At 41.6% G+C, this 15,769-nt stretch overlaps 1 protein-coding gene across 1 annotated transcript in view; it reads right to left on the reverse strand.

Annotated features, from left to right (window-relative positions):
• The window catches only part of DDX10 (DEAD-box helicase 10), a 346,101-nt gene that overhangs the window by 126,869 nt on the left and 203,463 nt on the right, over positions 1-15,769 (reverse strand). Inside the window, exon 14 of the mRNA XM_065414461.1 lies at positions 6,137-6,250. Within this exon, the coding sequence (XP_065270533.1) occupies positions 6,137-6,250 (114 nt within the window). The remainder of the gene's footprint in view (positions 1-6,136; positions 6,251-15,769) is intronic.

Below are 15,769 nucleotides of genomic sequence, written 5' to 3' on the forward strand. Positions count from 1 at the left end.
TAGGATAATAGTACGCATACGTGGCCAATCTCCTCAGTTCCTTCTCTACAACGGAGGCTACCCCAACTCCGAAGTAGAGGGGAGGAGGGTGGGTAGTGGAGCACCCACAGGGACACTCATCTCGAAGAACGTCAGTTACTGCATAGGGTGAGTAACCTCCTCTTCTTCGAGAGAGATGTCCCTGTGGGTGCTCCACTCCAGGTGACTTAAAAGCCGTGTATCTTAAGGAGGTAGGGACTTCGGATCTGATAGGAACGCCGTAGATAGTACAGCCCTGCCCAAACGTATATCAGATAGAGGGCCTTGAGCAAGGGCATAGTGTTTAACAAATGTGTGCTCAGAGGACCAGGTGGCTGCTTTACAGATATCAGCCAGGGGAACTTTGCGTAAGAATGCTACAGAGGCAGCCATAGATCTAGTGGAGTGTGTTCTGATGCCGTCTGGAGGTGTAACTTTCTTCATCTGATAGCACAACCGGATGCACTGAGAAATCCGGTTCGAAAGTCTCTGGGTAGAAATAGGCGTACCTTTGGAGCGCTCCGCGATGGAGACAAAAAGTCTGGAAGAATTTCTAAAAGGTTTGGTTTTATCCAAATAGAAGGACACGGCCCTGCGTACATCTAGTGTATGCATTGAGGCTTCGAACGAGTTCGCATGTGGCTTCGGGAAAAAGGTCGGTAAGTGTATCGGTTCATTAATGTGGAATGACGAGTGTACCTTAGGAAGAAAATTGGGGTGTAATCTGAGGGTAACCTTGTCTTTGAAAAATAGCGTATATGGTGGGTCTGCCATAAGAACTGCTATTTCTCCTGCCCGTCTGGCGGAGGTAATTGCCACTAAAAATGCTGTTTTCATCGAGAGGTGTAAAAGAGACCACGTGGCTAGGGGTTCAAATGGTTGTTGAGTTAGGCAAGATAGTACTAGATGAAGGTCCCATGGGATGGTGGGTGGTTTAATGTCTAGGTATAGGGTTTGGAGTCCCTTGAGGAAGCGCTTGGTGATAGGATGAGCAAATACAGAAGTATCATCAATTTTGTCATGAAAAGTTGTAAGAGCAGCTAAATGGACCCTGATGGAGCTGAAAGAAAGGCCGGATTGCTTAAGGTCCAATAGGTAGTCAAGTATGAGCGGAAGAGATGCTGACGTGGGACCAAGTTGTTTAGCTGAACACCAGTGTGTGAATCGTTTCCACTTACGTAGATAGGTGGTGCGAGTAGATTGTGTTCTGCTATGTAGGAGCACTCTTTGAACTTGTTCAGAGCAATCTAGTTCCCTTTGGGAGAACCATGTAGGAACCATGCTTTGAGGTGAAGCATGGATAGGTTGGAGTGGAGAAGATGGCCGTGTTGTTGTGATAGGGGGTTCGGGATGAGAGGCAAGGGGATTGGTGGTCGAATCGACATTTTGGTGAGAAACGGAAACCAGGGCTGTCTGGGCCATGATGGGGCAATTAGGATCACCTTGGCCCCATCTGTTCGTATTTTTATCAGGACCCTGTTGAGAACCGGTATCGGGGGAAACGCATAGAGTAAGTTTTGATGCCATGGGATCATGAATGCGTCTCCCAGGGAATGTTTGCCTAGTCCTGCTCTGGAGCAAAAATTGGGACATTTCTTGTTTTTTGCAGTTGCAAAGAGGTCTATTGCTGGGTAGCCCCAAATGCGGAATACGTTGTGAATGGTGTGCTCGTTTATTTCCCATTCGTGATCCCAAGGGAAACGTCTGCTTAGTTCATCCGCTGTGGTATTCATCACTCCGGGAAGATAGGCCGCTGATACCCGGATGTTGTTCGCAATGCACCAGTTCCAGAGTTTCATAGCCTCTGTGCACAGCGACTGGGATCGAGCTCCTCCCTGCCTGTTCACATAGAACATGCATGCAATATTGTCTGTCATTATGCGTACGTGTTGATTCTTGATTAGTGGCAGGAATTGATGGCACGCATTGCGAATGGCTCGAAGTTCTAGGACATTTATATGGAGAGGTGTCTCGGTTGAAGACCAAAGTCCCTGGGCTGTGTGGTGAGACATGTGTGCACCCCAGCCTGTCAGAGATGCATCGGTCGTCAGTATGAGGGATGGAGCCTGCTGAAGAAAGGGGACTCCAGAGCAGAGGTTGGAGTGAATTGTCCACCACTGTAGGGAATCTTTGACTCGGACAGGTATGGAGAGAGTCTTGTTTAGAGGGTGCACATTCGGTCTGTACACCGTGGCCAACCACGCTTGGAAGCACCTCATGTATAGGCGTGCATTTTGGATGACAGAGGTGCATGAGGCCATGTGACCTAGTATTTGTAGGCAGTCTCGGACAGTCACCTGGGGACTGTTGCGAATCCTTGTGGCCAGTCGGCTTATAGAGTTGAAGCGGTCTGGTGGGAGAGATGCCAACCCCGTCCGGGAATCGAGGTATGCCCCTATGAACTCCAGATGTTGGGTGGGGTATAATGTGGATTTGTTTTTGTTTACTTGCAGGCCTAAAGATAGGAAACAATAGATGGTAAGTCGTATGGATCGGAGAGCTTCGTCGAACGTTGAAGCTTTGAGGAGGCAATCGTCTAGGTAAGGAAATATTACGACCCCTTGTTTTCTGAGGTAGGCTGTAACTACGGCTAGGATCTTGGAAAAAACACGGCGGGCCGTGGACAGTCCGAAGGGGAGAACCCTGTATTGGAAATGTGTGGAGCCGAGAGTAAAACATAGGAATCGTCTGTGGGACGGGTGTATAGTCACATGAAAATAGGCGTCCTGTAGGTCGAGGGCTGAAAACCAGTCGCCCTGCTCCAGTGCTGGGATTATAGCGGTGAGAGTGACCATCTTGAACTTTTGCTTTTTGACAAATTTGTTGAGCCGCCTGAGGTCGAGGATTGGTCGCCATCCCCCATTTTTCTTCTCTGTTAAGAAATAATGGGAGTAAAAACCCTTCCCTCTGTGTTGTTCTGGCACAGTTTCTACTGCTCCCAGTTGAAGGAGATGCTGCACTTCTTGGAAGAGTAGTCGCTCATGAGATGGGTCCCTGAAGAGGGACGGGGAGGGTGGGTGGGTGGGAGGGAGGGAGAGGAAGGGGATGGCGTATCCAATTGTAACTACCTCTATGACCCATTTGTCTGATGTAATTTTCTGCCATTGATGAGAGAATGGTTGTAGGCGGTGTCCAAAGATAGGTGTGCCGGCTGAAGTGGGAATGCTGTTTTCTAAACCCTCGACCAATGCTTCAAATCTGCCTATTAGTTGGAATTTTTTTTTTAAACAGATAAAAGAACTAATGAACTACACTAACAAGAACTGACAACAAACTAACTACTAGAATAGGTAATTGTAACAAGAGTGAGGGATTTCCTAACGAGTCTGCTGAGCTCCGTCTCAGGCCGGGGACAGTAGAGAAGGAACTGAGGAGATTGGCCACGCATGCGTACTATTATCCTAGACTCACAGCGGGGGGCAGCCTCTGCGCATGCGTGGCCAGTACGAGTACTGCTACGAAAAATCTCCGAGCGAAGGCGCAGGGATGCACCAACACCTGGAGTGGAGCACCCACAGGGACATCTCTCGAAGAAGAAGTTTATATTTCTATAAATAACTCCAAAACCTGTTCTCTGTTGTTCTGCTGTTTAAACTATAATCCCCGTGCTCATTTTTAGTCTCTGTCCTCGCTGCTTTATGGTTCACTGCACTGGACCACATGAAACACTTATCTGCCCACCAGCTAAATTTGAATGCTTTGTTCCTCCTATACTTACAAGTACCAGTTTGGGAGTTCAAAATAAATGAATCCCTTTCTCAGTTTTGTATCCAAGATTGTGTTTTTAAACACACAACCAGGTCTAATTACCTCTGTGAATTATGAACTGACTTACTAAAGAATTGTAATTCATCGGCCAGAATTTAAGTCAGCTTTGTGTAACTGCATCTTTAAAAATGTAAGTCCAATTAGGCATATATATGAATTGGCCAGTTAAATGCACAACTGACCGTTTGTGTATGCAATTACACCCAATTTACACACACAATGGTGGTAACTGCATGCACAAATGTCTGGAAATTAAGGCTTGTATCTTTAAAGCCATGATTAATCTTTTCCAGTAGCTTTCCCCTGTGAGACTTCCTTAAGAGTTATTATAAGAATAGCATTTCTATTTCATATTCTGTACACAGTGCAGCTGCAGTCATGATCATCCTTCACATAAATTCATGAACAAGTCTTAATACATTGTCCTAATTATACAAACTGACAGACCAGCATCTATGATTCAGAATGCAAGAGAAATATTTTAAAGCACTTGCTAAAAAATTAAAGCAGAGAATTTCTATCTGCTACTACACACATTACACTACACCCCCTCAGCGTTCACTTTTTGTTCCAAAACAGCATTAAAGATAGCAGCATGTTAAATTATTTAAAAAGGCATTTAGATTTCAGCTTAATTTAAACAATTTTCATATTTTCCCTTTGAAAACCCCTTACAAACACACACAATTTATCTCTACTAAAATGTGTATATGGATGGAATCACATGCTCTTTTGGTTCACTACAGTATCTTGGAAATCCAAGTGAATGCACTGAGCCTAATTTACTACTGGTGTAACTCCACTAACCAGGCATTTTGTCCATTACGTACCATAGCTATCTAAAGGGCCTAGTTTAAATGTGTTTCTTGGAGAAGTATATACTTTAAAAATTACTGAGGGAATTTTTCCATGTCTGAAATTAGTTATTTTGAACAGACTCCTTCTATTAGTGAGGCCATCCTTAAAAGCTTTCGAATTTTGATAACTACGTAACATTACCACAGTATTCCCAGTGCTCAGCATGCCTTGGGAATGTTATTTAGTTACAAAAGGCAACTGAGAAATTTTAAAAGTGATCACTATATTTAGTTTACATCCCATTAACTGATGAAATTGCTCTAATGCCAAAGCTCCCTTTTATATCAACACAGAAAACAGAAAAACAAAGCAAACTTCTGATGTTTGTGAAATCATGTTAGAGAGATTTAATATTTAAGCAGCACTGAGGTTTGCTTGTTCGAGTTACAATGAAACAGTACTGGAGTGGCTAGCAATATACAGTAGTTCACATCTATATACAAATCAATACATTTTTCCAAATGGTGTTAGGATATCCAATTAAATTACTAGAGTTCAATGCACAGCTCTCTCTCCCCTATTTGGTATATAAGCTTGGCACCTTCTTTACTCAGGTGACATATGAAAGCTACAAATACTGGACATCTGAGAGAAAAATAGGGACACATCTTTTAATTCCACTGCCATACAAGGGATTGGTAGAACTTTTTTCAAGTGATAGCATTTGGATTTGACAGATCTTCCTTAAAAAACACCTGAGACTTTCCCTTCTGCAGTTGGGAAGGCCAGATTTCCAAAAGAGCCCAAGAGCCCGCATTTAAACATTGGACTATATGAAAAGTGTTCAGTATACATCTGCTCCTATTGTTCTCAGTATAATTGGATTTAAATGGGAGCTCAGCTGTTTTGCAAATCTAGCTCCAATTATGAGCAGAAAGTACTTTTGAAAATCTGGGCCAAACTGAATAACTAGGGGTTTAGGGTTTTTTGAGGTTTATTAATTTCATTTTCAGGGGGTTTTTTTGTTTTGTTTTTTTTTAAAAGCAATTTGACTTATGTGGATGTCCAAAAATGTGGTTTTTGGGGGGCTCTCTGTATTATATTATATTACGCACATTACTCACAACAGTAGTATATGCTGTAAAAGGAGTAATCTCTTTGTAATGTACCCTAGTGTGCTTTAACGTAGTACTGTTTCAAACAGCGCTATGTTAAAACACACTAGGGAACCTTTAGTGCACACCAGCAGGGTCTCCATGGACCAATTAATGTACAACATGTCAGTGTACTTCAGAATTCACACCCCTGTTGTGAGCATTACTGCTCCATCTAGACAAGTCCTCGGAAACAAGTAACCATTTCCAATGTTTTTTCCAGTGGTTTATTGGATAAACACAATTTTTTTTAATTGAGGGTGTTTTATTAGTGTTTCCCAGTTAAAACCTAAAATCAGAAGCCCTGTGTATGACTCAGTTTGAAGTATATTTGTTTTCACAGAAAATACAAATTCAGCTACCACCAGTGTCTGCAGTATATTTTGAACTCATCTTACCTCCCCATCTTCAGTAAAGACAATTTTTGTGTTGACTTTAAATTTCCTCTTCAATATTTTTTTGGCTTCTTTGGTTTTAGTTGCTTTCTTCTTCAATTTTGAATTTGAGGTATTCTGTATTTTAAAAAAGCAGATGGGAGAGAACATGGTTACTTTTTATCAGAAAAGAATACACTAGGATTTAAACTTTAACTTCTGTTTATGGTATTAAGTAAAAAGCTATTTGCCAAAACATACACACTATAGGTGAGTTTTAGAATAGGATGCCTAATATAAACAAGGCTAAGGTACTTTTGCATAGATGCAACTGCTTGAATCAGGTCATATAATAAAAAACAAATATCTTTAGAGTGTTCTAAATAACTTACATCCTATTGGCACCAGACAACCTGGACCCTCCAAGTCACACTCACTTGTTGGTGCTGTGAGAGAGACTCCCTTCTCACTGCCCATATATGGCAACAGCCAATGCACACTCTAGATACAGACTGAGATATCATTGGCTAAAGCCATTGGCTTCCCTCGGCAGCATGACTAGCCAAACAATGGTTGGGCTGACTCGGAGGGCCTGAGTAACTACTCTCTCATGACAGGAAAGCAGCAAACAACAACTACTGCTTCTACAGCTACCACTTTACATGGACTGGTACCATGACCTTGGTGTTACACTCAACTCCACCTACTTCTGCAGCATTCACCACGGGTCTGCTTGTGTGCACTTTGCAGGAGTTCAGGTACCTGAAGGGATGAATAGACCCCATGGTGCTGGATGCCGCTCATGGTGCTGCTCCCCCCAATCATGTGTGACAAGTGGCTATCGAGGAACTCTCTAGCTCCACAACCCTTCCCTCCTGCACTCCAACCACATCTAAGAAGTGGATGAACATATGCATGGGAGTGTTCAGATGAGAGAAAGAGTGTGGAGATTTAGTGTTAAACAGCATTTATGTTTGCAGTTCCAACCCCTGCAGCATCTAGCTTCCATGTTAGATTCATCCCATTTAACAGAGAGCTTTCCGAGTGCAACAGAAACTATAACCGTGCACTCCGAATGCAACAGTGAAATCGTAACTAGGACATTAGAAACAGTAAAATCCATCTACACGTCCCTACATGTTCTCCCATGACTACCATGGAATGAGCAGAGATATCCAGAAAAAGTAACAATACAGTCAGCACAAACTCTGACCATTTATTTTATGCTATACCCATGTTTTCTGTTTGTTGTGCTTGAGATTTATGAACTGATAAAACAACTACATTGCAAAAGTTGTTGGAAGAAAGGGAAGCCATAGGTTTTGACCAACAGGTAGGGAATAGCTGGGGCTTTCAGTTCTGGAGTAGTTTGGGCCCACGAAATAAGCACATTATCCTATGTTTCTGCAAAAATGATCAACAGTGAAATAGTTAATGTTGACTATTAAGATTGTCGTTTCGATTTCACAGGTAATCTGCTCCCATCCACTGGCAGGGATTACATGGCTATAGAATCACATAAGATGTCAGGTCCAGACCTCAGTAATTTGAGGGTGTTTTTAAATACAGAAGACGTATTATTCAGGTACTAAGTGACACAGAATACACTCTTCCAGCAGGTATTGTCAGCTACAATTGCCAGCAGAGCAGGCATTTTATAGCAAAATGGATCACAAAGACTCACTAGGAAGTATACATACATATCACTCATCATCCCTGAAAAACCAGTATCGTGAACGAAACCATTGTTCACCCCAACAGGGATTGTCTGCGAACTGGTATCAATATTTGACAAGGGTGAGAAAAGGGGTCGCATAAATCTGAAGGAAATAATGGTTAGGAGAACCTGAAATTTTTAGTTATATAATATACTGCACTTACTGTACTACATTAAATATAAAGGGAAATGCAAAAATTCACTGGAGAAAGTAAATCTTCCTCATGGTCAGTACACTAATGCACTGAAAATAATGCACCATAAAATAAAAAATGACAACCTTAGCAAAAGTGGAGGAAAAATGGCTTATGACAGGCTAACATACTATATTATCAGATGGTAACCACATCTATTATGACAACTAGTAACTGCAGTGGCACTTCTCTAATGAGAGAAGTATTGAAAAGCTGTGCTGTCACCTACTTTTGTTGTGTTATCTAGCGATTACTAACCGGCCTTATACTCCTTTCCCTAACAGCTTAGCAAAGTGTGTCCTTCCCTCAATCTCATCACTTGCCCTGCAAATGCAATGTGTTTGAAGCTCTGCTCAAGCATTATTCTACATAGGTGCTGAAACTAGGGATGCTGGGGGTGCTCTCGCACCCCCTGGCTTGAAGTGATTTCCATCATACACAGCATTTACAGTTTGGTTCAATGGCTCTCAGCACCCACACTATACAAATTGTTCTAGCACCCCTGTAATTCTATTTATCTTTATCTTAAAGGGGAAGCCATAGGCTGGATCTCAAGTAGCAGCCTATTTACATTCCACCACAAGACTATTTGGAGAAGCAAGAGGATTTGTCCTCACAGATTGTCAAATGTGCCTGCCACATAGGGCGTTTCTGGGCTCTCTCCTAGTTATCCCTCAGGGGTACTTTGCTGTTCTGTATTCTGTCAGTAGGCAGAAATCACCATCCTCTTCTCTTCTGGTTTGTGGCACTTATAAGCAAACACAAAAGCACTTCTGAATTTGTAATTCACACTAACAATCAAAGCCACAAAGTTAGCCACTGTATTTTTGTTAAACTAACCTGAAAAGCATTAAAGTGTTATTTTGCTGCAGAAGATTTCCTACTTTATCCAGATTTTCTTGATGCAGCAAAAAAACCCACATAAGCAATACAACAATACGAATTCTCTGAATGAGCTACTTAAAGATGTATCTACTTCAAGCTGCTAAGACACAAATTTCCCTAAAATAGTATTTTTACTATTTTTCTGCTTTCCATATTAACTGTTACTTTTATTTGCTAATTATTTTTACATTTATTTCGCTATGTGACTGAACATATTTCAGAATAGATGCATCAGTTATTTGATTTTGTAAAATTAAATTTTTGAATCTGTGAGGTGTGTTTTAGCTCTTGATTGCTTAGATCAGGGGAAAAAATGTTTTCTCTAGCCCATTAGCACAAGCTTCACTGCTAGAACATAGCTTCCAATGGGTCTTTTCAGCATGCATGGTGGTGCAATCCTTTTTTCATTTGCCCGACGGACTATAAGAAGTGAGGGTACATTTGTATGGTATGCAAGTATTGAGAGTCCTACAGAGGTATGCTAAGGAAAAAAAAAAGAAGGCTACATTTCTTATACCGTGCAGAGTTGGAAAATCTGGCATGGTTTCCATAAGTAACTCTTGTAACTGTATGGGGGTAAATGCAGTCCTAGTGAAAGATGCCAGATTAACAAACCCTAGAGACTGACATCCTATTTATCCACAAAACAGATAAGCAAGAGCTTCCCCACACTACTTTTAATCTTATACCATGCTCATCATTATGGTGTGAGGCAGACTGAACCATTACCATTATCCATTTCAGGGGTAGAGGGTAGCTAGCTCTCTATAGCCCAATTCAATCCTTAGTCTCTGCATGGTGCCAGTTAATACCACCTGTAATGTGGGAATTGAACTATAGCCAATCTATAGCGGATAGAACACTGGACAGACTCAGAAGACCAGGGTTCTAGCCTTAACTCTGCCACTGCTGTGCTGAGTGACCATGGGCAAGTCACTTCATCTCTGTGCCTTGGTTTTCCCATTTGTAAAATGAGGATGAACCTGTCCTCCTTTGCAAAGTGCTTTGAGATATTCTGATAAGTATTATTATTTACTCCTAGGGGAATTCTGCACCACTGCCCACGCACAGAATTCATGTCTGGTGCACAATTCCTGCCCCTCTAGAAAATACATTCTGCACGAGAAGTGCTGTAGTTCTGCTTTTCGCCCACCAGAGCCCACTTTGGCGCCAAAATAGCTGACTGACCAGCAGTAACAGCTAGCAGCCAACTGCATTCATTACAGCAGCCTGCCCATGGAGCCAGGTTAGGAGGCAGAGTGGGGTACACAGGGTTGCTAAGGGGTCACAGACTGGGGCTCTGAAGGGCTAGTGGGGGGAGAACAGACTGGTGCTCCGAAGGGCTCAGGAGCTAGTGGGGTGACAGCATTGAGCCAGGGCTGAATGGGAGGGGGCTCCAGGGCCACATGGGATGGGGGGATTCAAGGAGACATAGGCAGAGGTGCCTGACTGAATGGGAGAGGCTTGGGGTCAGCCAGAGTCTGCATAGGGGAGGCTCCCCAACAACCTAACAATCCCTCCTCCCCTCCCCAAAAGAAACTGTTCCATATTTCTCCCACCCACACCCAACAACCATACATGTTCACTCCCAGGTTCCTTCCCTCTCCCTCTGCTCCTCCATTATCCCTGACTCCCCCAAACCTTTGCACTGCTTCTGAGGGGTGCAGGAAATAGGTTTCTGTATTGTAGTTTAAATGAATAACTCAAAGTTCTGTATTAATATGCCTAGTAAGAAATCTATTTGTCAAAAAAAAAATCCTGATTTTTTTTTTGAGGATCTGTATTGTTAGACATACTTGCTAACAAGTATGTTTAAAAAATTACCAAAATAATTGAAACTGGAGTGATTACATTGTGTTATTTTGACAAATAAAATATGCAGAATTTTGCAGAATTTTAAAATATTGTGCGCAGAACTTTTAATTTTTTGGTGTGGAATTCCCCCAAGAGTAATTACTGCACTTTCTCTAGCTTCAAACTGACAGCCCACAAGCAAGAGGCTTATCCATTACCAGTGAGCTGAGCCATTAAGTTCATTCCCACCCCTTAGGTATGTTTATTTTTAAGTACAAGTGCATATTTATATATGTCAAGATAGCATATTCAAAGCTATATTTGCAATAATATAATTGCATGTTTCTCAATGTATCTTTTTAATAGAACAGATAGTATTGAGTCAAATGTTCATTAAAACACATTATAGACAAGAAAGGAAATGTAACTTTAGAGGAAATAATGCTACAGCATCTCTACAATTATTGTAAATAGGTTTATGTAGTTGCTGTACTACAAACTAGAACTCCCTGCAACACTACAGGACCCAACTACAAGTTTTGGGTTTGGGTCGGAAAACAACGCAATCTTCTTGGGCTCCTGTCAGGTCGCCTCTGATGACCCTCTACTGCCTATGGGGGTCATCGCAGTGGTGGTAGTGGCCATGCACCCTGCTCCTACTGCCACCTCGCTGCCCTGTGCACGCTGCAGGGCGTGTATGCCAAGGAGATGCAGTGCCTCAGTCTGCAGCACATATAGTACAGCAAAGGGTGGTGTCCAGCGAGAAGGGCACACGGCAAACCACTCAACCCTCTCTGGCTCAGGTCAGTGGGGCTTGGGTTGGGCTTAAAAATTAGGTCTGGGCAAACCCTCTACTATAAACTCTGAAAACACTGTATATCAGAACATAGCCAAGTAACGTCAGCCAATAACACAGAAAGACAAGAGAAAAAAATTAAATCAAGTAGTAAAGGGATCCCATGGGTGAACTAAACCAATAAGCCTTCAAACAAGAACAGACTATGTCTGCAGTGAGTATGAGCACACGCTTTGAAATTGTTATTACATTATGAGATGAAGGAAAAACAGTAAAGAAAAAAATGTGCAAAAATCTTACCTAAGTGGTTTATAATATCGACAAAAGAAAATGTGAAGCAACTAAGCACCATCTTCTTATGAAAAAAGATACACTGTTATTCAGTAAGCTAAAGACATAACGTGGTCCATGGAATGAGTTAGGAACAACTATGTTCTAATTCAAGTCACTAATATGAAAATCTTCAGGATTAAGTGCATCAAGTTTGGCACCCAAAATTACAACCAGATCCTATTTTCAGATGTGCTTAGTACCTAAGACTGCAATTTACCTTAAAGAAAGGGGCAGGTACTCAGCACCTTTGAAAATGTACGCCCCTAAAACCTCCCAGTCTCAGTTTTCCCATGTATGAGGTGGGGGTAATTGTTAAATGACCTTACAGGTGTGTGGCGAGAATTAGCATTTTTAAAATACTACAGAGTTACTAAGTATTGGAAGGTAGATTCAAATTGGAATTTCTTTATCAAAATTCTGTAAAATGAAAACAGTTACAGAACTAGATTTATCGGCAGCCTAAATTTTCTCTTTTTTATTACACATGTACATGCCAGATGGTTTTTGCTGGATTATTAAATAGTTTCGAATTAAAATTAGCTTTTAGAAGCACAAAAAGTAGGAAATTAAGGAATCCTATGATATAATCATGAAGTTAAACTATGCTGTAGATATTCAAGGTCTTTAGTTTTCTCATGAAAAATATCTAGTTCTTAACTTTGAGAGATTTGTTGGAAAGATATATTGGAATTGGAAAAGGTTCAGAAAGGGGGCAACAAAAATGATTAGAGGTATGGAACATCTTCCATATGAGGACAGATTAATAAGATTGGGACTTTTCAGCTTGGAAAAAGAGACAACTAAGGGGGGGGGGATGTGATAGAGGTCTATAAAATTATGACTGCTGTGGAGAAATTAAATAAAGAAGTGTTATTTATTCCTTCTCATAACACAAGAACTAGGGGTCACCAAACGAAATTAATGAACAGCAGCTTTAAAACAAACAAAAGGAAGTATTTCTTCACACTATTCATAGTCAACCTGTGGAACTCTTTGCCAAAGGATGTTGTGAAGGCCAAGACTAACAGGGTTCAAAAAAGAAACTAGATAAATTCATGGAGGATAGGTCCATCAATGGCTATTAGCAAAAATGGGCTGGGATGGTGTCCCTAGCCTCTGTTTGCCAGAAGCTGGTAATGGATGACAGGGGATGAATCACTTGATGACTACCTGTTCTGTTCATTCCCTCTGGGGCACCTGGCATTGGCCACTGTTGAAAGACAGGATACTGGGCTAGATGGACCTTTGGTCTGACCCAGTATGGCCGTTCTTATGTTTTTTCTACACCAAACCCCAAACAAAAATATATATGGAGATATACCTATCTCATAGAACTGGAAGGGACCCTGAAAGGTCATCAAGTCCAGCCCCCTGCCTTCACTAGCAGGACCAAGTACTGATTTTACCCCAGATCCGTAAGTGGCCCCCTCAAGGATTGAACTCACAACCCTGGGTTTAGCAGGCCAATGCTCAAACCACTGAGCTATCCCTCCCCCCGGAGGTTTCTGAACAAAGATATCCCCAGGCTTTTAGACACCAAATTTAATCACCCTTAAAAATACAATTCTTATTGAGAAAATATTCTATAAGCAAGATATCTCAGAATTTCCACTCATTTTAAACCATCTATTGTTACATCCCAAAGACATTCATTTAAAAAACACCACTGCAATAACTACTGATTGTGTAGAACCTCCTTGGCTACATTACTACAGATGCTCTGTATTGGCTCTGCCACAGACGTTCCCACAGCAGTATGATTATCAATGGAGGATACTGTAGAAGTGAGAGAACCAGTATTTTTTTTACTGTTTAATGGTCAAAACACAAATTCCAGTTGCTTGTTCACATTTCAATAAAATCTTAGAGCGCCAAGACCAGACTTAATGAACACTTCCCAATTTATCTCTTGGATACATACTTATATGGCCTCATTAGTTTAGTGTCAAGACCACCTACAGTCCCTTCCTGTACCTTTGCTTCAGATTTGGAGTTTTGACTGCTAAACTGCCAGGTGTGGGTGCTGAAAAATCAATTTTCATCTTTCGTTCCAACTCACTTAATATCAAGTCATTGGGTAAGGCAAGGTTTACAGCCTGTTAATCTGTAAAAATGAGCATAGTGTCTTCACCACAACAGCTGTCCAATGCCAGGGCTAAATTGTCATGATGGAGTAATCACTTCTATGTCATGTTAGGTATAAAATGTGTTATTGCTTTCCTACAGTCTTGGGATTTTTCCTCCATATTCCTGGGAAGAAAGGTCATGAACTCTCATTTTTCAGAAACCACATAACATTATTATTTCATATTATTTTTACCCAGCATTCAACAGCAACTGCTGCTGAAGAACTTAAAATGGATTTGGTATTCAATTTCACACACTTGTTTTTATATTTCTCCAAGATGCTACCCAGTGGGAGCTAAGATATCCCCATGCTGAATATCACACTGCAGTTCAACTCTTCTGTCTAAGCTGGAAAGAGTTGTGAGAACTATATACCTCCTAGAAACTGCCACAGTCTCTCCAAAGAAAGTCTTCAAATCACAGGAAGGAGGACAGGGTGTCTTCATCTTTGTGCCTTGTACAGCGTCCACACATTGTTAGTACTAAACTAATCGACATTACGGTGTCCTGGCACTCAGGAGAGACTTCCAGCAGAGGTATTTGAGAGTCCATATCCTTCAGCCACTTGGCTGTGCCTTCTCCATCAAGTCTGGAACAGTCTAATTCCCACTCAGTCTCCATGGAACTGCGAGAGCCAAACCATTTCCCTCCTCCCTTAATTCTGTGCTGGAGAAAGAAGAATATGGCTGAGTTCCCACCCCTTTTCTACCGATTCCCATAGACAAAAACAGCAGTGAGACGCAGCTTGCCTACTCCTCACATCTCTGTCTAGAGTTCACAGTGAGAAGCAATGCAACCAGACTTCAAAGCCCAATCCCCCACACCTCATTGTGAGTACAAGCAAAGGAAAGCTGGGGTAGCCAATACTCTCTGCTCCTCTCCCGACGACTCTGTGAAAGGCAGACCAGATGCCTGGTGGTGAGCCACTTGCAGCAGCCATCATGTCTCATCTGTCTTGCCTCCACTTCTGCACATCTCAACTTTTCTGTACCACCCCCCCCCCCGCCGCATTTGGTAATGGAAATCTGGTCCCAATACCAAGCTGTATCCATAGTCCCAGGGTCCTCTCCTGGCTACTCTGCCCTGTCTGACATAAGGCATGGCCTGAAGATGTTCTGTAGAGAAAGTGGAAGCAGGGTTTGGAAAATGCTCCAAACTTTAGTCCCCAGATTTGTTTTGTTTTGAAATGGTGCTCACCTCATTTAAGATGCCGCCTTTATTTCCATTTTCAGGTTACGTGCTTTTTAAAACAACTTAAACAAGAATCTGAAATCTGTAGGTGCTAACCTAGAAACTTGGTAGGTATCAGTGCTCCGTAAGGTATGCAGCAGTGATTAGCCTTTACGTGAACATTTGTGAAGATGAGGATCCAGCCAGATTTTGTATTCAAAAGACAAAAGTAGTGTTCATGTACCTCTCTATTTGCTACAGTACAAACTTTGAAAAGCATCAGTCAAATATTAAGGCTGACATGATCCTGAATTTTGCAAATGATTGCTCAGTTTGAAAACACTGCCTTTCTAAGCTAGTATCATGGAAAACTTCAACAGAGATGCTGATATGGCACAATCAAGGGTATTTCAATAATTCTACACCAAGTATATATAAATCCTAAGGAACTTACTTGCAACCAAACTAGTCAATATGTGCATTGCTTATTTTGTTTTCAAATCTATTATAAAAAGGCTAGATCTGAGAGCGACCAATGTTTCACTATAAAGAAACTTATTCTTATAAGAAGAAACAATATATTTCATGTACCTTTCTAAAAGATTACAACAATCACCATCACCTAATACTGTACATGAAAC

This window comes from Emys orbicularis, chromosome 1, assembly GCF_028017835.1.
Source record: "Emys orbicularis isolate rEmyOrb1 chromosome 1, rEmyOrb1.hap1, whole genome shotgun sequence".
Taxonomy (NCBI): Eukaryota; Metazoa; Chordata; order Testudines; family Emydidae; genus Emys; species Emys orbicularis.